Source organism: Coregonus lavaretus (assembly GCF_964263955.1).
Source record: "Coregonus lavaretus genome assembly, chromosome: 14".
NCBI classification, from domain to species: Eukaryota; Metazoa; Chordata; class Actinopteri; order Salmoniformes; family Salmonidae; genus Coregonus; species Coregonus lavaretus.
The window spans coordinates 49,447,676-49,472,227 of record NC_140001.1 but is presented as its reverse complement, the minus strand read 5'-3'; the positions used below and the strand labels follow the sequence as shown (position 1 = coordinate 49,472,227).

The 24,552-nt window shown below is 42.9% G+C and overlaps 1 protein-coding gene across 1 annotated transcript in view; it reads right to left on the bottom strand.

Moving 5' to 3' along the window:
- The window catches only part of LOC311141772 (rho guanine nucleotide exchange factor 28-like), a 92,499-nt gene that overhangs the window by 5,385 nt on the left and 62,562 nt on the right, over positions 1-24,552 (bottom strand). The window contains exons 7-27 of the mRNA XM_084177226.1: positions 16,374-16,469; positions 14,962-15,085; positions 13,997-14,150; positions 13,723-13,778; positions 11,013-11,064; positions 10,500-10,626; positions 10,307-10,431; positions 9,978-10,118; positions 9,473-9,723; positions 9,194-9,319; positions 8,756-8,873; positions 8,264-8,524; positions 7,584-7,660; positions 3,712-3,890; positions 3,084-3,175; positions 2,598-2,786; positions 2,348-2,476; positions 1,978-2,111; positions 1,548-1,595; positions 1,057-1,332; positions 547-798 (exon numbers count right to left, since the gene is read on the bottom strand). Coding sequence (XP_084033352.1) covers positions 547-798; positions 1,057-1,332; positions 1,548-1,595; positions 1,978-2,111; positions 2,348-2,476; positions 2,598-2,786; positions 3,084-3,175; positions 3,712-3,890; positions 7,584-7,660; positions 8,264-8,524; positions 8,756-8,873; positions 9,194-9,319; positions 9,473-9,723; positions 9,978-10,118; positions 10,307-10,431; positions 10,500-10,626; positions 11,013-11,064; positions 13,723-13,778; positions 13,997-14,150; positions 14,962-15,085; positions 16,374-16,469 — 3,007 coding nt within the window. The remainder of the gene's footprint in view (positions 1-546; positions 799-1,056; positions 1,333-1,547; positions 1,596-1,977; positions 2,112-2,347; positions 2,477-2,597; positions 2,787-3,083; positions 3,176-3,711; positions 3,891-7,583; positions 7,661-8,263; positions 8,525-8,755; positions 8,874-9,193; positions 9,320-9,472; positions 9,724-9,977; positions 10,119-10,306; positions 10,432-10,499; positions 10,627-11,012; positions 11,065-13,722; positions 13,779-13,996; positions 14,151-14,961; positions 15,086-16,373; positions 16,470-24,552) is intronic.

Genomic DNA, 24,552 nt, shown 5'->3' with positions numbered 1-24,552 from the left:
CTTGGGACTCTCTGAGCTCTTGTCACCGAGCTCAGAGTCGCCGACTGTTAAGTCACTGAATGTATCCTTGTGTTTCCTGCCCCCATTGAAAACAACTGGTGACTGGTAGTTTGGTCGCTAGAGGTCTGTCCTGGTATTATCGAGCCGTAATCAATCACCTCTCTCCAAACCTTCCCCCGAACACCACGTCTGATGCAACATGGAGATTTCAGCTGTTTGAGTCCATTCTATCATTTTTATTAGGATAATTTGTTTTCCCCACAAGATTGACACACATTGACCACACATATTTGGATGTATAGCCAGCAAGGCGTCTACATTAAGTTAGCTAGCTACCGTTTATCATCTCAAACTTAGGGGAATGATTTTACTGCCACACCCACACACACATTTTCTGATTCGGAGCCACGACTTGCAATCGTGTGATTTGCTAAGTTCAGAAATTATTATTATTTTAAAAATGTACTCCAACATAGGCCAGATTTGAGTCATTGTTCTTCCAGGCTTATCTGCACCAATTAGCCTTGGGAAGAGGTTACCGCCCACCTGGTCCAGGTCCAGCGGTATCATAATGGGCAGGGAACTCTGGCGGTTGTGTCTCCAGCTCTGGAGCAGCCTGTGCTCGGCTTCCACCCTGTCCCTGTCCCTCTCCACGCTCCTCTGGCCCTCCCTCAGCCTCTCTAGGCTCTGCTGGTACTCCAACAGCTGCTGCTCCAGCTCTTCCCGCTCGCGGCGCAGCCTCTCAGCCTCCAGGTGGCACTGTCGCTCACGCTGCTCCAGCAGACTCTCCTGCTCCCCCTGTATGCAGAAGAAGAGTATTGGCATCAGAGAGATGGGATGCTAGCTAGTTAATAAAGGATTAGAATGAACATAATGTGCTATGACACTCTTATGTCACCCTGTGTCATTCTTATATCAGCGTTATGATTGTCTTATGTAGTGTTCTCCTTGACCAGACCCTTAATCTCCTGTCAGATTGTGCTTTGGCACTACTATGTCACCCTATGTAATTCTTAAGTCAGTATTATGACAAGATAATGTATTGTGAGTGTTTACCTGTTGTCTCTCCCTGGCCAGACACTCTCTCTCCCAGCGCTGCTGGTCCTGTCTCAGCCTCCCCTGTAGCTTCTGAATCCCCTCCACCTCCTCTCTCCTCCTTTCCACACTCCTCCTCTCTACCTCCTCCTTTTTCTTCTCAGCACTCTGCTGTTTCTCCTGCTCCTGGGCCCCATTGCCATGGAGACAGGAGGGGGTGTGTGGGGGCAGGCTCTCTAGCTCCAGTAGGAGGAGCTTCTGGACCTCATAGCAGCTGTCCTGGATGGTCACAGCTGCCTGCACACACCAATACATAGTATTTACATGGTATTTACACATAGACCCAGGCCCATCCTCCTAGACCCTAAACACTTTGGTGTGGGCAGATCAAAATTTATCAACATAGGTTTAAGTAATTTGGTGATGGCTATAAGTAGCCTTCCAGGCTAAGGGATGCTAGCACCTTGGGGTTGTTTGATGACTAGGGTTAAAGAGAGTGTGCCGTTTCTCACCTGCAGACTGTAGAGCAACTGGGTCAGGCTCTGGACACTCTGTGCCACCTGCAGGATAAAATATGCCATTACAGGAGGACAGAGATAAAACTATGACATCTGTTAGCATTCCTTTGCCACACGAGCACACGTACAAACACACACACGTACGTTATGTTCTGTCCTTGTGGTGACCTAAAATGTATTTCCATTCAAAATCCTATTTTTCCTAACCTCTAACCCTAAACCTAACCCTAACCTTAACCCGTAACCCGTAACACTAACCCTAAACCTAACTCTTAACCCTAACCCTAAACATAAACCTAACCACTAAACCTTACCCTAACCCTAATTGTAACCCTAATCCTAATTGTAACCCTAACCCCTAAACTCAAAATAGACTTTGTCCTCATGGGGAGAAGAACTAACCCACACCTATCCACACACACACCTTCATTGGTGTTCCCTTGGTGTCCCTTCTCCTCAGCTCGGTTATAGAGTGCCACAAGATGGTGTCTGGCCCCGCCCACTCGCCATCCGACACCAGAGAGGCCGAGCTCACACTGAGCGTGCTCAGATAGTCCACTACAGGGGGAGGACGCCAAAAACAGTCCATTTAAAGAAACAGTTCATGATTATAGTAGAATCTACCACTTTTGACATTCATTCTATTTTGGGGTAAACTATTCCTTTAATGTGTGGTTGTGTGTCTCATACTCACTCTCTGTGGGCGATTCCTGGGTAATTCCATAGTCGTTGGAGGTTGTGGTTAGGGATAGAGGTAGGGGGTTATTAGGGTTAGGGTTAGAGTAGTGACTCACACTCAGCGGGTGACTCCTGGATCCTGCAATGGCTCTTGTAGCTGCAGTACTCTGAGACTCTGACAGGGGGGCTGTGGCTGGGCTCAGTGGGGGCCTCACTGGCCTGCAGGGTAGACATCAGCTTCTCTGCTACATACAAAGAGAGAGAGCGAGAGAGGAAAGAGAAAAGAGATATCTCTCAATATACTCTCTAATATAAAAGGTGAGGATGCAGCTGTGCGTAGTGTGCCTGTGTGTGTGTGGTTCTCACCCTCTTTGAGTGCAGCTGTGAGTAGTGCAGTGGTCTGCGGTGGCATCTGAGCATCAGGGTCTGGTTGGACCAGTAGGTGCTGTGGCAGGGGCTCTGGCGTGTGAAGGGTTAACTCTGTCAGCTCTGCATACAGCTGTAGCTTCTCCTCCAGACCACTGCAGATACGCTGGTCCTGACTTGCCAGGGTGTCTGAAACAACGATATAGACCATGGATCACACTCAGTTTAAAGGGAAGTCCTGTATATTGCAACGTAATGTTGGATGGTTCCTCAACCTGAAATGAGTCTATTGGCCAGGAGAAAATGTAATATATGGTAATAAAGTCAGCTGAAGTTTGTAATGGCTATTTAAAGAAAACCAAGCCATGGATTACAGTTTCTCCTGGCCCATAGACCCCCAAAAAGTTAATAAAAACGCAACAAAGTGTCTGAAATGGGAATGGTTAAGTCCATGATGAATGTGAAGGGATGACTGATGTGTCTTACCTTGGAGTTTGTGGATCTTCTGAACTCTCAGCTCAGTGTTCCGTCTGACCTCCTCAGTCTCAACACTTCTCTCTTCCTCCTCCTCAGGACAACTAACACACAGCACAGGGGTTTAGGGACAAAATATCACTCACACACAGTCTTGTACAGCCAACCTTGTGGGGACACACAATTCAGTCCCATTCAAAATCCTATTTTCCCTAACCCCTACTCTTACCCTTACCCAAACTTTAACCCTAAACCTAGCTCCTAGCCCTAAAACTAACCCTAGCTCCTAACCCTTAACATAATTGTAACCCTAACATTAATTCTAACCAGTGGAAAAAGCATGCACGCACACACACACACACACACACACACACACACACACACACACACACACACACACACACACACACACACACACACACACACACACACACACACACACACACACACACACACACACACACACACACACACACACACACACACACAGTGTGTGGCTCAGTCAGTAGAGCATGGCACTTGAAACGCCAAGGGTCGTGGGTTTGATTCCCACTGGGGCCACCAGTACCTAAAATGTATGACTGTATGTCGCTTAGAATAAAAGCGTCTGCTAAATGGCTTATTATTATTATAAACACACCTCTCTACGGCCCGTCGTATGTGTCTCATCCAGGCGTTCCTCTCTTCTTTCGAGGAGGTATGAACCTCATACATCTCAGGCCCCACTGAGGAGGCAGAGATTAGGAACATCCCTCTCTCCTCATTGGCTACCTCTCTCACAATCAGCTTCTGCAGGGGGATGACTGGGGGCTTCTGGTCCTGGGGAGGGACAGTTTAAACAAGATCATTTCCGGGAGAGAGCACTACTGGCGTCCTGTCTGACTGCCGGTTCTCCCTGGTTCCCTGTTTAGTTTAATTATTCTTTGCTATTTCTTTCTCCTTTTTTGTTTTGTCTACTTTTCAGCCTATTCTAAGTGAAGTACCGGAGTTCTGCAACTTTTTTTTATTAAAATGAGTAGAGCATGGAAATCGTTCTAACATCCACCTTGAGATTTCAGTAGTGAGCGACATTTGATATTACATTAAATGGGCATTCTGGGATTTAAACAACAACAAAGCAGTCACGTCGGCACTTTTTTGGAAAACAGCTGAATGATGGGGCTGGAGAAATGTATACACTCTCAAATTCATAGACGGAACTATGGATGCAAGGACTGACCATCCATGAAATTAAAATGATAGTACCAATCCCAGTCTACCCCTTTAAATTGCTCTCATGCCATGTATAGTGCATTCGGAAAGTATTCAGAACCCTTCCCTTTTTCCACATTTTGTTACGTTACAGCCTTATGGATTAAATAAATGTTGTTCCTCATCAATCTACGCACAATACTCCATAATGACAAAGCGAACAGGTTTTTAGAAATATTTGCACATTTTTAACAAATTAAAAACAAAAATACCTTATTTACATAAGTATTCAGACCCTTTGCTATGAGACTCGAAATTGAGCTCAGGTGCATCCTCTTTCCATTGATCATCCTTGATGTTGTTTCTACAACTTGATTGGAGTCCACCTGTGGTAAATTCAATTGATTGGACATGATTTGGAAAGGAACACACCTGTCTATATAAGGTTGACAGTGCATGTCAGAGCAAAAACCAAGCCATGAGGTCGAAGGAATTGTCCGTAGAGCTCCGAGACAGGATTGTGTGATTTGGGGAAGGGTACCAAAAACATTTCTGTAGCATTGAAGGTCCCCATCATTCTTAAATGGAAGTTTGGAACCACCAAGACTCTTCCTAGAGCTGGCCGCCTGGCCAAACTGAGGGGAGAAGGGCCTTGGTCAGGGAGGTGACCAAGAAACCGATGGTCACTCTGACAGAGCTCCAGACTTCCTCTGTGGAGATGGGAGAACCTTCCAGAAGGACAACCATCTCTGCAGCACTCCACCAATCAGGCCTTTATGGTAGAGTGGCCAGACGGAAGCCACTCCTCAGTATAAAGCACATGACAGCCCGCTTGGAGTTTGCCGAAAGGCACCTAAAGGACTCTCAGACCATGAAAAACAAGATTGTCTGGTCTGATGAAACCAAGATTGAACTCTTTGGGCCTGAATGCCAAGCATCACATCTGGAGGAAACCTGGCACCATCCCTACGGTGAAGCATGGTGGTGGCAGCATCATGTTGTGGGGATGTTTTCAGCGGCAGGGACAGGGAGACTAGTCAGGATCGAGGGAAAGATGAACGGAGCAAAGTACAGAGAGATCCTAAACGAAAACCTGCTCCAGAGCGCTCAGGACCTCAGACTGGGGCGAAGGTTCACCTTCAAACAGAACAAAGACCCTAAGTACACAGCGAAGACAACGCAGGAGTGGCTTTGGGACAAGTCTCTGAATGTCCTTGAGTGGCCCAGCCAGAGCCCGGACTTGAACCCAATCGAACATCACTGGAGAGACCTGAAAATAGCTGTGCAGCGACACTCCCCATCCAACATGACAGAGATTGAGTGGATCTGCAGAGAAAAATGGGAGAAACTCAAATACACGTGTGCCAAGCTTTTAGCATCATACCCAAGAAGACTCGAGGCTGTAATCGCTGCGAAAGGTGCTTCAACAAAGTGCTGAGTAATGGTCTGAATACTTATGTAAATGTGATATTTCTGTTTATTTATTTTTTAAATGTACATTTTTTTTTTACTGGTTTTTGCTTTGTCATAATGGGGTATTGTGTGTAGATTGATGAGGGGGGGGAAAAACAATTTAATCATTTTAGAATAAGGCTGTAACGTTACAAAATGTGAAAAAAAGTTAAGGGTCTGAATACTTTCAAAATGAAATGTAATTACATGTATATCTACTTAAAAATGTAATCTGCAATAGGGGGAAACAGTGCCACTGGCCACCCCAACACCGTTGTTCTTGTTTTTGTTGCCGAGGTGAGGACTGTCGCGCAGCATGGTAAAAAAAAATTGCTGTACATATTGTGCTTTTGATGTCCGAGGGGAAAAAAACTTTGTTAGTTGTTTTCAGTAACTTCTTTGCTGTTGTAATATCACAAAGGGACGTGGCTGTTTCACCATTAAAGGGATACTTCAGGATTTAGGCAATTAAATATGTTATCTACTTCCCCAGAGATGAACTCGTGGATACCATTTTTATGTTTCTGCATTCAGTATGAAGGAAGTTAGAGTAGCAACGGTCATCGAAATTGTTAAAAGGTTTTAAAAACAATTCTAATAAATGCTACAGTTGGACAATGGATGAAGATACTCCAAACTTTTTGAAATGTATAATCCATCAGCTATTGACTGAATTATAGCACATAAAATGTTTTACTGGCACGGACAAATAATGAGTTCTGTGATTTTGGGCGGAATTCATGTATTCAATTTATTGTCAAATTTTACTTACTTATTTCTTAGAATGCAGTCATTCTGTATATACATGTTCTTTTTGCATCAGTTATTTTGTTAATATTTTGTGTTAAAATAAATACAATTATATGTGCCTCATTTGCATAATTACATAGGTGTATTTGCATATATGAATACATTAAAATAAAGGGGAGGAACAGGGCTGCAACCACCAAACACTTACTCTGTCTACCCCACCTGCACTCACCTGCGCTATCTAGACTGGCTTATTAATTACTGTTGTTGTCGCGTTCTCTTGTATAATTCAACAAGTGTGTCAATAGCAGGATACCCTCAGATTAAAAATCAACAAACTTGGTTCAAGATAACACCTATCTAAACGTACTTTACATTGTTTGCGAGATCAGACATAATATCACTATAATCCGAGTGTTCATTTTCAGAAGTTGCTTTTATTTCAGCGCATCTAATTTGTAAACATTTCAAATGTATTAAATTATTATTTCTTTTAATTCCACAAAATATTAACAGCCATCAAAATAAAGTTATCTTTCTTCTCTTTCTTGTGATATAAGTGTCGAGACGATGCGTTAAATCCCTGACGAAGCTTTCTTAGAGATTCAACGGAAAGCCAATGTATCCCATTGAACCCATTTCAGCCATTACAGGGATGTGTTTGAGAGGTCATTACAAACATTTCCTTGGTCGTAACATTAACGGGAAAAATCGACAGGCACAAGCAAAAGTATGAAAAAGTAGTAAAATTAAAGAAATCAATCCAGCGAGATGGATTTTGCACCCCTCAAACACAGGAAATAGATGGCTAAAAAAGACAGATCCTCAGGTGGGTGGGGCATGCGCGTTGCTATTTAAAGGTAGTTTCACAAGCCAATCATGCTAGCTGTCCCCATATACTTCTAGTCATTGCGCTAACACTAATGAGTTCAACTGACTCTGGGGAAGTAGACAAAGGGCTTGATTGCCAAAATCAAGCATCCCTTTAAGAATTCATTTTTGTTACTTTTTGGGGGATTTTCTTATCTTTTTAGGTAGGTAATGTAATTGCAGATAAGGCATGAGGTAATGAAATAATGATTGGAGTGTAATGTAACGAGAATGACCAAACTGGCATACCACGGCAGCAAATATGAACCTCTGGTCCTTCTCCTGCAGGAACACCAGCACATCAGTCAGCAGCAGAGCCAGGGTGTCTGCAAAGAGAGTGGGTGAGGGAGATTGTTATAATAGACACTGTTGTTGCCTAGGGTCGTCCAGAAGTATAAGCCACTGCCTCCAGAACCCATACCGCTGCAGCATGGGTTCGAATTTGGCCAACTGCTATTTCAGAAACTCTCTCCTCTATCTTTCCACTTTATCTATCCTATCATAGCATATCATATCTCCCGAGTGGCGCAGTGGTCTAAGGCACTGCATTGCAGCGCTAGCTGTGCCACTAGAGATCCTGGTTCATATCCAGGCTCTGTCGAAGCCGGCCGCGACCGGGAGACCCATGGGGCGGCGCACAATTTGTCCAGGGTAGGGGAGGGAATGGCCGGCAGGGATGTAGCTCAGTTGGTAGAGCATGGCGTTTGCAACGCCAGGGTTGTGGGTTCGATTCCCACGGGGGGCCAGTATGAAAAAATTAATAAATAATAATAATAATAATAATGTATGCACTAACTGTAAGTCGCTCTGGATAAGAGCGTCTGCTAAATGACGTAAATGTAAAATGTATATAAAAGGAGTAGGACTGCCACACTCCTTTAAAAAATATATAATTATTAAACACACCGCACGCACTGACCTCACCCTACCTTTCAGTCGTCCCGTAGCAGTTTTCCAGTAGACAAGTCCCTTGTGCTGTAGAGCCCTCTGTTGGTGTTGTCCTAGCAGGTCGTGCTTGCGGAACACCTTGCCACTCTTCAGCTTGGCCAGGCTCTTGTTCTCCACGCGACTCAGCACCTCCTGCAGCTCTTGGCCCTTCTCGTACTCGCTCACGCTCATGTCCACTGCAGTGATGATGTCACGTACCTGAGTAAGTGCCCGCGACAGCTCAGTGTGCTCCTCACTGCCCTCTGGAGGTAGGAGGAACACAATGCTTCAATTCAGCGGCTATACACGATCTATACTGGCATACTTGACACAGTTTCATTGTTTAGTTGTATACATAGTGCAAAGAAGCAGAGACATATACATTCTCTCTCATGCGTGCGCTCTCTCTCTCTCTCTCTCTCTCTCTCTCTTTCTCTCACTCTCTCTCTCCTTCCTTCCTTCCTTCCTTCCTTCTCCCCCTCTTTGTAACTGACCAGTTGTATAGTGCAGTATCCTCTCCAGTAGTACAGGGTACTTGGTGATGCGCTGAGTCACTAGCAGGATGAATTCTGGCACCTCCCTTCTTCTGACCAGAGAGTTGTTACTCTGTTGCTGTAGAAGAGACAACAACTGGTGTGTGTTGAGTGAAAGATATCCACATTTTAAAGATGAGCTGTTGCCGAAAAACTACTTTTCCGGTTGAACACGGCCTAAGTGGCATCGGTAGTCATAAGAAAAGTGTAATAACACACACAAAAAACACATAAAACGACACCTCCAAGACGCGTCTTGTTTTCAGCTGCATTTTCTCTCATGAGGAGGAGGAGGAACCAAGGTAAAAATCATCCTGTACAATCCCTCCTTATGAAAACCATTGACCAAATATAAAAACCAAGTTGGACTAAAAAGGAAAGGTTCCGTCAGAAACATACTTTGAGAAACACCTGGAACCTCTTGTTCTGCTGCTGCAGCTCTTTGAAGACGTTGACAGCCTCCGTGTGGTGACTACAGAACTCTCCGTACACTTGCTTCATCTTCACAGCGTTGTCTTCTGAGAACTAACAACAGAAATAGGGGATATTGAATAGGCCTTGAGTTGTCCAGAAGTGTGTAAATGTGGTGTGTGTATGAGTGTTCACAGTGAATGCGCATGTGAGTAATAAGCATACGTGCTTTTGTGTTTGCATCTGTTGTTGTGTGTGCGTGTCCACCTGTTGCAACAGTATATCCCCTATACTGTGGATGCAGTAGTTGCGTGGGTGTCCTGGCTGGGCTGAGGCGTATCGCCGCTCCTGTAGAGATCCGAAGAGATTCCTGTGGAAGAGCAGGAGAGGATCCAGACAGGGGAAGATGCGAGCCACACACTCCCAGTCCAGTTGGAGCTCGTCCAGCATCCCTCGACGAAACACCTCGGACATCACCGTCAGTGTCTGGATGTGGTGCAACTCTGTCTGCATCAGCTCTACATGGGGAGAGAGAGACAGACAGACAGAGAGAGGATTATGTATACATGCCTGTTCACACACACACGCATGCACACGCACACGCACACACGCACACGCACACACAGGTGTACATGCACACACACGTGCGCACACACACACACCAACATACCGTAGATGTGAGACACTGAAAGGTGTTGCCATTCCTTTGTCATGTGCAAATGACCAATGTGCGTACACACACACACACACGCACACACACACACTAACACACCGTAGATGACATCCTGTCGTTTGACGGTGTGTTTGTCGTGTTTTCTGCAGAACTCAGTTGTGACGGCCAGACTCCAGGACTCCACCTCAAACCCCAGCAGGTCAGCCGATAGGTCGCTGAACAGGGGTGTGTCGACTGACTCTGATGGAGGGGGGGCAAAGGTCAAATGATTAGGGAAGGACCTGAAATAGACTAGCGTCCTGTCCAGGGGGTGTGCTGTTGAATCTTTTCTGTTTTATATGTTTACAGTATGCGTTGATTATGTAGTTTAACAGGTCTGGTCCTTCTAATACCATGGTGTTGTGCAGTTGTACAGTTCAAGCCCTTACCCTCTGTGGTGGATTGGTGGTCTGTGGATGGGGGGGTCCCTGTTACCTGTACCCCTTCTTCACTAAGGGAGCAGCTGCTCCACACGTCACTGTCCACACCGACCCCCACAGCATCACTCAGCCTCCTAGAGAGAGCAAGACGGGATCTGTTAGTGAAGCTGGAGAGACCTGTGGAGTGTGTGTGTGTCCTCACCTGTCTGTAGACTCAGAGGGGCTCTTAGAGAGGGGAGTAGTCATATATTTTCTGCCTCGGGGCAGCATGGTGAGGAGGGAGGAGGAAGAGGTGAGGGGGGCAGGGGAACCCTCCCTCATCACTGAGTCTGGGGGGAGAGAGAGGGGGCGGGGGGGGAGAAAAGGGAACATGTTAAAGATGACAACATTCATCCAGCTCCATTAGATTTGTATTTAACAACAACAATTCTGCTAATTTTGTTTCAAATGATCAAAACTGTGAATGTCTCCTTCAGTTACCTGATCTGACCTCGTAATGGCTCATTCATTCAGTGTGTGAGAATTGCTCAATGTCCTCTCACTGCAGGCACACACACACACACACACACACAGTCCCTGGCCCCCATTAAACTTTAACACGTTAACAGAGAGGAGGAAGGAATACCTAACTTACTCTGCAGGAGAGATGAAAGAGAAAAGGAGGAGGAGGTTGATGAATGCCTATAGTAGAGGAGAGGAGGAATAGCTAACTTACTGTGCGGGAGAGATTTGGTCTTTAATATCGCCACATTCTTCTCCAGAGGCCTCTGAGGACATGATAATCAAATCAATATTTATTAGTAGCACTTACTTAGTAGTTGATTATCAGTACAACTACTAGCCTTCTCTAATGTGCACTTGAGATTGACTTAACAGTATGGGGGTGGTCACGAGCCCCACCCGTTTTGCATGTTAATTACGTGTCACATATCAGTTTGCAAACAATGTAAAAGAAAAAACATTTCATTGAGTTAATAAAGCCGCATACAAACTTGGTCTCTTTTTTGCTTTCTTGAGTAAGGCAGCTCCAAAATGCAGGTGTTTCAGCCTAGCTCAGTGCTTTCTGTGGTGGTGGGGCAGCCAGCGGAAAATATGGAGCGTAGGGGTTGGTAATGTTTTCTAGTTGCGCTGTGATTTGCTCAGTGTTCTGTCACTCATGGGGACACTACGTCACAGCCAAATCTAAGGGTAGAGCTCGAAAATTCAAGCACCTTGGGTGCTGCCATAGAGTTACATTAGAAGTGCCCATCCAAGATGGCTCAAGGTCATTGGCCACATAAAATGACGTCAAATCATGTTAAATCTACAGTAGCTTTGATTGGACTGATCATGTCAACATCATACTTTCAAAATCTTAGCTAGCAGTCATCATCATGAATCAAGTCGACAATCTACTGGCAAATCCTTTTTAATCCTTGTCATATGAAGAGAAATAATGAAGAGAAATTATAGATAAAATGATAAAACGTTTGACAAACATAACACAACAAGTTGGAAATCACAAATTCAACAATGAGTGGTTTGGAAGGAATCAGTCGCTAACTGCAAGTATTGCAAAGCAATCACTAGCCTGCTATTCAGTGGAGTGGGTGTGCGGTCCCAAATCTGGGTTTAAGGGTCTCTTTTCCAAGCTTAAAAGGATAAACATTCAACATTGGCCATGCTGTCAATCCAGCATGACTTCTGCTGCGCTCAAAACAACTGGAAACTCGGAACTGGGAAATCTGACTTCAGTGAGTTCAAGACAACTGGGAACTCGGGAAAAAATTAGCTCCGACTGGGAAAATACATTTTGACCCGTCATCCAACTCGGAATTGTAAGTCGGGAACTCTGGCCTCTTTCTAGAGCTCCGATCTGAAGATCACTGACGTCATTATGATTCGTCCTTGTTTTTTTTCTCCAAATCCCAGTTGTCTTGAAAGCACCATAAATCCAGAGAATGCCAGACTTTGATGACAAAATTTGGCCACGAAGGACCGCCGCGCCACCTTCCTATTCAAGCACAACAAGGTGAATCCAAAAATGTATTGTATGCTACTGTATAAATTATGTAATATGCCAGGGAGATATATATATATATATATATATATATACTGTAGCTAAGAAAGTAATACTAAGTATTATTATTTTATTATTTAAGTGTATGTTGTGTAGTAAGCTGTTAGTAGCCCATGTGCCTCACACTAATGATTTGGACCCTTTTCCCCTCTTAATTTCGCCTACTGTTCTGACTTGGTGGTGCACATGTAGCCTATAGACTATTTTAGAGAAATGTAATCATTGAATATTGTAAGAGCTTTCATTTTCTGCTTATATGCCCCCTTTATTTATCCTACAGTTCTGACTTGGTATACAGAGAGAATACTGTAAGAATGGCCCATGTTCTGAATTATGTCGCTGTACATTTCAAAAGTGCTGAACAAATAGTTATATTGACTACGTCCGTCCTAGCTCGCTCAGTAATGTTTCAATCGAAATTACATATTGTCTCTTATCCGCTCATCGTTCCCTTATGCCATAGTTTGTACATCTCAATTGTCAGTAGAAACCACATTTGTTTAAGCAACTCTTTAAAGGCAGTAAATGAGGCTGAATGAACTGTTTCTCTGCCAGCCAGGTGTAGCAGTGGTAACGTGCTGGGACTGCTGTTGGGACTCTGCTGTTGGGACAGCTTTATATCATTTACATTTTAGTCATTTAGCAGACGCTCTTATCCAGAGCGACTTACAGTTAGTGAATACATATTTTTTTACATAGGCCTGAACAGTTTGTGGGCACGTTTCATCACCATTAGAGTGCAATTAATGTATTGTTTAGTGTTATGTAGTGGCTTTGCTGGCATGCATCCATATTTAAAAAAAAGTTTTTTTGCCCCACCAAGATAAAATCGCCAGTGGTCATATGTCATGTCATATGTTTAATGAGTACATTTACAAGACAAAGCTAGCCTGGATGCCATGTTTCTCCCAGCTCAGCTATAGCATGAATAGGATCCTAGCATAGGTCTCCATGTTCTTTATGCTGCGTTCAAAACATGTCTGAAACTTGGAAATTCTAGTTTTCCGAGGATAAAAAATATATTTGAATGGCCCTCCAATTGTAATTACTGTACAAATCGGAAACTTCTCCGACATGCTGAACTCTGACAAAATGTCAGACAACAAAATGTTTTTACATAAATATTTTGTTTATAATTTGTTTGTTTGCGAGCATGTTAGCCGTAATTCTCGTTTATGATTGAAGTAAGTAGTTAGTCATTAGCCAATTGTCATTCTCTCTGAATTCAAAGCACATGAATGCATACAACTTGTTGCTCCGAGTTCAGAAGTCGTATTTCCGAACATGAATGTAGCATTAGTTCTCAGTGATATACAGTACTCATGGGGTCAAAGGTGAAATAATATGTTCAGTAGGTGACCCATACCTTCCCACATGCTGCAGCCGAGTCACGACAGCCCTTATGGACACTCAGAGAGCAGTCTAGGGAGGAAGTGACATTTCATGACTTTCACTCAGTATGTTAATTGTCACAGTGATCAGATACTAAAGTTTGACCAAACTATCCTCCATGTTAGCATCAAAGATTGCATAAATACATTCTAATTATCAATCAAATTGGATTGGTATTAGACATGGCTAAAGACCTGAGCAATGGTCCCCTACAGGGAATAGAGAGCGACAAAAAGTACAGTACTCACTGGTACACTGCAGCAACTCCTTCACAGGGAAGGGCTTGTCACAGGCCACATATACAGACAGCCCAGAGGGTCCTGAGGGAGAGACTGGCACAAACTGGTGTACGTTAGTTGCTCCTGTCTTCTCCTTTCCAGTCCTCTCTTTACCCTCCTTCACCTGCAGTGCAGAAAGCCACAGAGAAGCCAAAGCCATGAGGGGGTCTGTGTGTGTGTGTTTTAATTTGGTGTACCAGTGAGGAAGAGAGAGCGCTTGAGAGAGAGATAGATTGAGGCACAGTCAGATGTTGCTATTACCTGCTAATGTTGTGTAAACAGTGACACATTCTATTGCACAGTAATACATATGTATAGCCAAGTTATCGTTACTCATTGTATTCCTCGTGTTATTATTTTTCTATTATATATGTTGGGAAGGGTCCGTAAGTAAGCATTTCACTTTTAGCATACACCTGTTTTTTTAGGAAGCATGTGACAAATAAAAGTTAATTTGATTTGTGTATGCTTTTCCGTGCACATGTGTATATGAGTGATGGTGTATAATGGAATGTTTTTTGGATATTTTCATTGTGTCCCGCTGCTAAGATGTATGGAAAATGAATTTTCTCTTCCCCAAATAAAGGCACCATTCCCAGACAATGGCTCCCCAGCATAGGAATCCTGACAGAGGTGTTTAAAGGTTTTTGTGGGAGAGTCCTCCAGTAGCAGGTCTGGTTTGGATAATCTTAAACTTTTATCCCAAGAACTGGATTTTGCTTTAGTACTACAGTATATTTTGTTGTAACTTGGGGAATAACCAACAGAGTGTTTATTGTCTGTATCGCCTGGGCGTACGTAGGGTGAATTTGCCCCTAGATGCTGATATTGGGTCAGTCTTGCATTTCCGCTACTAATGGTTAAGGTTAGGATTGGGGGAGGGGAAGCTGATCCTAGATCTGTACCTAGGGGAAACTTCACCCCGGAGCTCTCACCTTGATCTTGTTACGAGGGCTGGACATCCTGCTCTTCAGGAAGCTGAAGGTTCTGCTGACTTTGTATTTCTCTGACTCAACCTTGGAGGGAATTATGTATTTATCCCACTCCTCGTCCTGAATCCTGTTTTTTGGAAAGGAATTTCAGTATGACATGCCAAAGTACAGTGAAGCTAGGTTTTAGCCTGGGTCACAGTCTGTTTCTGCTCTCTTGTCAACTCCTATGGAATTGTCATGCTGTATGGCTTGACAATGAGCAATGGAGTTGGCAAGAGCACAAACAGATTGTGACCCAGGCTAGCTAGGTTTATCTCATTAATCTAGACCAGGGGTGGTAAACTTAAACACATTAACACCTGAATAAAACTATTCAGGGTCTAGAGATTGAAGACCATGATAAATTGATTGCCCTCCAGGATTGGCCACCCCTGGTCTACAACACCATCACTCTTAGTAACATACTTGGGAAGTTTGGAATAACCCAACAGTTTAAATTATGTCTCAATGCTATTCATGGCATGACCTTGACACATAATATGTCAGCTATTCATAACACTACTAGTAGGTACAGTAGGCATTCCAAGTGAAAGGTATTCTGTTAGATGCAGGAGGACAGTTAGAGTACATGCAATGCAATACACAGTCTTTCCATGACAAAGCAGAACTGAGCCATACAGATAACATCTGATGTAACAGACTTCATAGACAAGGCCGCCTTCTAAATGGCACCCTATTCCATATATAGTGCCCTACTTTTAGACAAAAGCCCTTTGGGCCCTGGTCAAAAGTAGGGCACTACATAGGGAATAGGGTGCCATTTGAGATTCAGCCTTAACTATCCTGCCATTGGCTAGAATCATAGTTGACATCAGGTAGGAGCCCCACTTGGACAAAGTAGCGATGAAGGGTTACTCCTCTCCCCTGTAACTATTCCCCAGGTCGTTGCTGTAAATGATCATGTGTTCTCAGTCAACTTACCTGGTAAAATAAGGGTAAAAAAAAGATATATCTATATATATATATTTTTTTTTAACTTTAGGATAGGGTTAAGACAAGTGTATCATGGTTGGTTAAGAAGTTGCGGTATGGTTCAGTTTTGTAAAGAGGTAGGTGTCATATAGAGTTGTTATTAAATTAGTTTAAAAAAAGGATTAGAGTGGGTGAACAAGGTGGAGTAGGGTGAAGTTGCCCCTAGATACTGATCATAGGTCAGTTTTGCCTTTCCCCCACTAATGGTTAAGGTTAAGATTGGCTGAGGGGAATCTGATCCTAGATCTGTAACCAGGGAAAACATACCAGGCTTAGTTTAAGAAAATGGCGGCCAGGGTAAATGGGTTATTATAGGTTATGCCAGGCGTGTCTAGCGCTACTCATGCGTGACATGGGAGCCAGACTAGTGAAATGGGACATACTCTTTGAGGAACTCTGAGAGGGTGAGGTGTTGGAGTGATGATGACAAGCTGCCTTCATCCTCAGCAGACTGGGCCCGCTTACGGAAACCCACATCCCTATGGTGAAACACACTGGATGACTGAGTTCTGGTGGTCACTGCTTAGCATGTATGTCTTAAAACCTTTTCAACAGATCTTGAGACTACTGCACAGGCGGTCTAAGCACATGTACGCTAGGGTTAAATATATTTTCCAGGTTTTTTACAAATGTTCCATCCTGAGAATAAATCACCTTTCCCTGTATTTCCCGCCAAAACCGGAACTGTTGCATATAAATATGTCTGGATTTGATTAGAGCAGTGGTCACCAACCTTTTCTGAGTCAAGATCACTTTCTGAGTCCAAAGGCAAGCCGAAATCTACCGCTCAGATTTTTTTTTTAACATCACTTAAAAACATAAACCTATGCAACATGAACCTATTAAAAACAGTTCTATAGCATTGAGGTTTGTAGTAAGCTATAGGCTCAATACATTATCAGTACATATTGCCTATGCTTGAATTGCCCTGCCAATGTTGTTCTTCTCAGACCATTTTGAAATTATATTTCAAAATGTTAAGTATATGATCACACTGGTATAGATCATGTGTTGTATTACTTGTGAGGCACAGCTGAGTGAGTATAATAATTCACTTTATTTTACTGGACTGATGGCCTGCATCTGATGGGAGGGAGGGTGGGAGGGAGAGTGCAGCAGTGAGGCTGCCTCTCACCCGACTCACCGTCCCTCCGCTCTCCCTTCCTCCTCCACTGAGAAAAGGGACACAGTCTTCCAGCTGATGGTGAAACTCAAGTCGCATTACATTATTTCTGCCTCATGCATCAATTCATGTTGTTACTCCTATGACCAGAGAAAGTGAAATATTCCTTGACATGAAAAAATACACAAGGTGCTAATAATAACAATGCAAGCTTAATGAAACACTTTGCTATTCTCATTCATTGCAGCTGCAGTGCTGGTTGTAGCCTTAGTGAAAGTAGGGAGAACGCGCATTTATGGCTTATAAAAGTGATGAACAAAGTGTTGACAGTGCTGAATAACAACTTGAACATGAACTTATAAAAACAGCAGTTATTTGCTGTATTAATTGAGTCTCTCTCTAGTCATGGTTTTAAACTTTTTTAAATCCTACAGTATCAACTTTGCTGTGCTTCTTTTTTACAGCCTATGGCTCGAGGAAACTGTGCAGACACGATGATCTGAGCTATCTGATTGGCCAGTGGTAGGCCTATAGGTGCACTTAATTTGCTCTCTGGGCCTGCCGGGTATGCAGAGTTCTAACACAGATAGAACAATGAGACAGATATTTCACCAGATGTATAAATGTGAAGCTTCCAATTGGCATTTTCACTCACTACCAAATATGGTGATGAGAGGAAGCCCAGTGGGAGAAGATGGAGTGAGATGGATTTTGGCCAACATTCTGCAAATTTTATTATCGATGAAACATTTGATCTCCATACGGTTTTCTGTTTCCAAAACTAGAATCTGTACAAAACAGAGTGGAATGTGTTTTGTAGACTTTACCCTTTGCCAAAGTTTCAAAAAATTGCGCTGTTTAGAAGGAGTGCAAGGGCGAATTTAGTTATTGCACACGCGCACTTAACAGAGTAGGCGTTCCCTAATGAAAATATGCAAATAAATGTTAGAACGTGCCAATAGGATCTCACTAGCTCGTGCTTGGCTCTGTCCACCTTGTTCTGCCCACTATGATTCCTTTGTTCCCATTGGAAAGGACAGGCTCTAGTCTATCTTCGGTTAGTTATAAAAATCTTTGGTTCTACCTTCAGACACATGAAATGGTTTAAAATGGGAACACTTTACCTTCCCAGAGCTAGGGCTGCTGAATCAAGTGCACCTACTGCCAACAGTGCAAAAAAATTACAAATAATTAGGAACGCAGGGCTTTATCGTTGTTGTTTTTTACCGAAATGTTTGGTGATCAACTTTGAATGCCTTGGAGATCGAGCCACTGATTACCAAAAAAAAACAGTCACAAATTGCCATGCCCCTTAATCCTGGTTGATGTGTCAACAATCATCTGCAAGTTAATAGCAGTCAGCAGTTCACACACCAAGTAGGCTCCTGAGAAGACAGGCAGCCTACTAAAGTAGATGGCCATAGCTAGCAAAAAGACAGTACTAGACAACAAATAAAGACAAAAATTATACTTATCACTCCTGGATATATCAGGAGTCCTCTAGCTAAAGAATGAAGCACACAGAGATGGAGCCTGAGAAGCTGGTTATATACACTCAGAAAAGAAGTGAAACCACTCCCCCTCCAATACAGCCTCTGATTACCAAAACTGATTACACACCTGGATTGTGCAACATTTATCCAAAATAATTTTCAAAAGTCTTCAAGGACTGTCAAATTGGTTGTTTAACATTGCTAGACAACCATTTTCAGGTCTTGCCATAGATTTCCAAGAAGAGTTAAGTCAAAAATGTAACTTGGCCACTCTGGAAAGTTCACTGTCTTCTTGGTAAGCAACCCCAGTGTGTTTTAGGTTATTGTCTTGCTGAAAGGTGAATTCATCTCTCTGTATCTGGTGGAAAGCAGCCTGAACCAGGTTTTCGTCTAGGATTTTGCCTGTGCTTAGCTCCATTTCATTTATTTTTTATCCTGAAAAACTCCCCAGTCCTTAACAATTACAAGCATACCTATAATATGATGCAGCCACCACTATGTTTGAACATATATGGAGAGTGGAACTCAGTAAAGTGTTGTATTGGATTTGCCCCAAACATAACACTTTGTATTCAGGACAAAAAGTGAATTGCTTTGCCACATTTTTTGCAGCATTACTTTAGAGCAGGGTTTCTCAAACTCGGTCCTCGGGAACCCAAGGGAAGCACATTTTGGTTGTTGCCATGGCACTACACAGCTGATTCAAATAATCATCAGCTGTGTAGTGTTAGGGCAAAAACCAAAACTTTGCTTTAGTGGCTTATTGCAAACAGGATGCGTGTTTTGGAATATTTTGATTCTGTATAGAATGCTTCCTTCTTTTCACTCTGTCAATTAGGTTAGTATTGTGGAGTAACTACAATGTTGTTGATCCATCCTCAGTTTTCTCCTATCACAGCCATTAAACTCTGTATCTGTTTTAGAGTCACCATTGGCCTCATGTTGAAATCCCTGAGTGGTTTCCTTCCTCTCCGGCAACTGAGTAGGGAAGGACGCCTGTATCTTTGTAGTGACTTTGTAATTAATAACTTCATGCTCAAAGGGATTGTCACGGTTTCGGCCGAGGCTGCCTCTCTTCCTTGCTCGGGCAGGCTTCGGCGTTCGTTGTCTCCGGAATACTAGCTGCCACCGTTGCATGTTTCTATGTTCGTTTGCTTTTGTCTGTTTGTTGTGACACCTGTTATCGTTTAGTGTAATTAGTGTCCTATAAGTTTCTCGTTGTGTTTGTCTAGTGTTGTGTGTGATTGATTTATTTATGTCGTGTGTTTGCTTATAGGAATTACCTATTCGCTCGGTTGAGCTTTACTCCACTGTGTTGGAGCGTTTTACGCACCTGTGTAGTGCGCCTTTTGTTTTGTCGCCTACGTGCGTAGTTTCGCCTTCGGGCAAGTTTGTTCTATTTTTCCTTGTTGGAAATTTCACTAAAGTCTTTTGGACTATACTTCGGTGTCCTGCGCTTGATTCCACCACTACACCCACCTACAGCATTACTGACAGGGATATTCAACGTCTGGCTTTTTAATTTTTACCCCTCTACCAATAGGTGCCCTTTTTATTTTATTTTTAATTTAGGGAGTAGATCAGCTTTAATATTTCAGATTGATTGTAACTTCCATCAATGTAATTGTCTGCATCACTTCCAATCCCCCATACGTTTTTTTTCTCGCATAAAAATTAATATATATATATATATATATATATATATATATATATATATATATATATATATATATATATATATATACATACATAGATACATACATACATACATACATACATACATACATAGATACACACACACACACATATACACTGCTCAAAAAAATTAAGGGAACACTTAAACAACACAATGTAACTCCAAGTCAATCACACTTCTGTGAAATCAAACTGTCCACTTAGGAAGCAACACTGATTGACAATACATGTTGTGCAAATGGAATATACAACAGGTGGAAATTATAGGCAATTAGCAAGACACCCCCCAATAAAGGACTGGTTTTGCAGGTGGTGACCACAGACCACTTCTCAGTTCCTATGCTTCCTGGCTGATGTTTTGGTCACTTTTGAATGCTGGCGGTGCTTTCACTCTAGTGGTAGCATGAGACGGAGTCTACAACCCACACAAGTGGCTCAGGTAGTGCAGCTCATCCAGGATGGCACATCAATGCGAGCTGTGGCAAGAAGGTTTGCTGTGTCTGTCAGCGTAGTGTCCAGAGCATGGAGGCGCTACCAGGAGACAGGCCAGTACATAAGGAGACGTGGAGGAGGCCGTAGGAGGGCAACAACCCAGCAGCAGGACTGCTACCTCCGCCTTTGTGCAAGGAGGAGCAGGAGGAGCACTGCCAGAGCCCTGCAAAATGACCTCCAGCAGGCCACAAATGTGCATGTGTCTGCTCAAACGGTCAGAAACAGACTCCATGAGGGTGGTATGAGGTTTGGGGGTGGGTCAGTCATGGTGTGGGGTGGCATTTCTTTGGGGGGGCCACACAGCCCTCCATGTGCTCGCCAGAGGTAGCCTGATTGCCATTAGGTACCGAGATGAGATCCTCAGACACCTTGTGAGACCATATGCTGGTGCGGTTGGCCCTGGGTTCCTCCTAATGCAAGACAATGCTAGACCTCATGTGGCTGGAGTGTGTCAGCAGTTCCTGCAAGAGGAAGGCATTGATGCTATGGACTGGCCCGCCCGTTCCCCAGACCTGAATCCAATTGAGCACATCTGGGACATCATGTCTTGCTCCATCCACCAACGCCACGTTGCACCACAGACTGTCCAGGAGTTGGCGGATGCTTTAGTCCAGGTCTGGGAGGAGATCCCTCAGGAGACCATCCGCCACCTCATCAGGAGCATGCCCAGGCGTTGTAGGGAGGTCATGCAGGCACGTGGAGGCCACGCACACTACTGAGCCTCATTTTGACTTATTTTAAGGACATTACATCAAAGTTGGATCAGCCTGTAGTGTGGTTTTCCACTTTAATTTTGAGGGTGACTCCAAATCCAGACCTCCATGGGTTGATACATTTGATTTCCATTGATAATTTCTGTGTGATTTTGTTGTTAGCACATTCAACTATGTAAAGAAAAAAGTATTTAATAAGTTTATTTCATTCATTCAGATCTACGATGTGTTATTTTAGTGTTCCCTTAATTTTTTTGAGCAGTGTATATAGGTGCCCTTTGCGAGGCATTGGAAAACCTTCCTGGTCTTTGTGGTTGAATCTGTGTTTGAAATTCAAAAATCATGTTATACACTATTATTGCACCCAGAGTGAGTCCATGCAAATTATTATGTGACTTGTTAAGCACATTTTTACTCCTGAACTTATTTAGGCTTGCCATAACAAAGGGGTTGAATACTTATTTCAGCTTTTCATTTAATTTTTTTGGGAGAAAAATCCAAAATAGATAGATTCCAGATAGGGCTGTGACGATACGAGTATCGCAATATTTTTTCCATGGCAAAAATGAAAACAAATCAAATCAAATTTTATTTGCCACATGCGCCAAATACAACAGGTGTAGACCTTACAGTGAAATGTTTACTTACAAACCCAAATCCAAGGTGGAAAAAGTTACAAAACTCCCGTAGCCTTCTTCACAGAGAACATGCCAAAAAATTAAAATAAATAAAAGGAGAACAGACGAGGACTGCTAGTGCCCACAGCAAAAAGGCACCAGAGCCTGCCGCGCCAACGGGTTCCGACTAGATAACACAGCCACAAAGTATGTGAAGAGCATGAGGTGTGGCTAACATTAGCAAGCTTGAGCTAGCTACTGAGCAAGCATACGACCTCGGTAGCACAGAGTAGATCCTCCATATGATGTTGAGAAATAATGCATTGTGGGTATTTTAGAAGATATCCGGAAATAAGTTAATAAATATGTAATAACCCAAAAACATAACTATGTTTGTACTTATAGCTAACCAGATCGTGACTACAACTTACTAAGTCTAAGTTACTAAGTCTTTGACCACACACTGGTGAGTAAAAACGCATACTTCCTACCCTTTAAAGCAACAATATTCGGGTGACAGGCTGTTTTAAAACTTTGCAGCTGCAATTATATTTACAATTAAAGGAAAAGTAATATTCTTTATAATAATAATAATAATATGCCATTTAGCAGACGCTTTTATCCAAAGCGACTTACAGTCATGCGTGCATACATTTTTGTGTATGGGTGGTCCCGGGGATCGAACCCACTACCTTGGCGTTACAAGCGCCGTGCTCTACCAGCTGAGCTACAGAGGACCAAATACAACCAAATCATTATTTTTTATGTAAATGGCATATTATAGAAGGGTCTAGATACCTTTATTATGATTCACTTCCTAATCCAACATGAACAAAGACTCCAAAGACATCCAAATATGTCCTTTTAGAAAGGGCAAAGTTCTCAGTATAGTGATGGAGATCTTTAGATGTTGTACTTGTGTCATTCCACATGTTATATTCCATTTTGTGCGACTCAAACCGTTTCCCCTATGCAGCTGTGCAGGACGGGTGTGTCCGTATACAACATCTAAAGACCTGCATCACTATACTGAGAGCTTTGCCATTTCTAAAAGGACGTATTTGAGTGTTTTTGGAGCCTTTGTTAATGTTTCTTCACTTTATTCAATGCATTTCTATGGGCTATAACAGTAAAGGCCTACAGTGCCTTGCAAAAGTATTCATCCCCGTTGGCGTTTTTCCTATTTTGTTGCATTACAACCTGTAATTTAAATTGTACTCCTGAGTGGCACAGTGGTCTAAGGCCACTAGAGATCCTGGTTCGAATCCAGGCTCTGTCGCAGCCGGCCGCGACCGGGAGTCTCATGGGTGGCGCACAATTGGCCCAGCGTCGTCCAGGGTAGGGGAGGGAATGGCCGGCAGGGATGTAGCTCAGTTGATAGAGCATGGCGTTTGCAACGCCAGGGTTGTGGGTTTGATTCCCAAGGGGGGCCAGTATAAAGAAAAAAAATATGTATTCACTAACTCTAAGTCGCTCTGGATAAGAGCGTCTGCTAAATGACGTAAATGTAAATAGATTTTTATTTGGATTTCATGTAATGGACATACACAAAATAGTCCAAATTGGTGAAGTGAAATAAAAAAAATTACATGTTTCAAAAAATTCTAAAAAATAAATAACGGAAAAGTGGTAAGTGCATATGTATTATTGTTATTGTTTTATTTTTACTTTTTTTGTTTAAAATAAATGCACTGTTGGTTAAGGGCTGTAAGTAAGCATTTCAATGTAATGTCTGCACCTGTTGTATTCGGCGCATGTGACCAATACAATTTGATTTGATTTGATTTGATTTTGATTTGTATTCACCCCCTTTTCTATGAAGCCCCTAAATAAGATCTGGTGCAACCAATTACCTTCAGAAGTCACATAATTAGTTAAATAAAGTCCACCTGTGTGCAATCTAAGTGTCAAATAATCTGTCATATAATCTCAGTATATATATATATATGTATATATGTACCTGTTCTGAAAGGCCCCAGATTCCGCAACACCACTAAGCAAGTGGCACCACCAAGCAAGCGGCACCATAAAGACCAAGGAGCTCTCCAAACAGGTCAGGGACAAAGTTTTGGAGAAGTACAAATCAGGGTTGGGTTATAAAAAAATATATGAAACTTTGAACATCCCACAGAGCACCATTAAAAATTATTTTAAAATGGAAAGAATTTGGCACCACAACAAACCTGCCAAAACTCACGGACCAGGCAAGGAGGTCATTAATCAGAGGAAACAAACAAACCAAAGATAACCCTGAAGGAGCTGCAAAGCTCCACAGCGGAGATGGGAGTATCTGTCCATAGGACGACATTAAGCCGTACACTCCACAGAGCTGGGCTTTACGGAAGAGTAGCCAGAAAAAAGCCATTGCTTAAAGAAAAAAATAAGCAAACACGTTTGGTGTTCACCAAAAGGCATGTGGGAGACTCCCC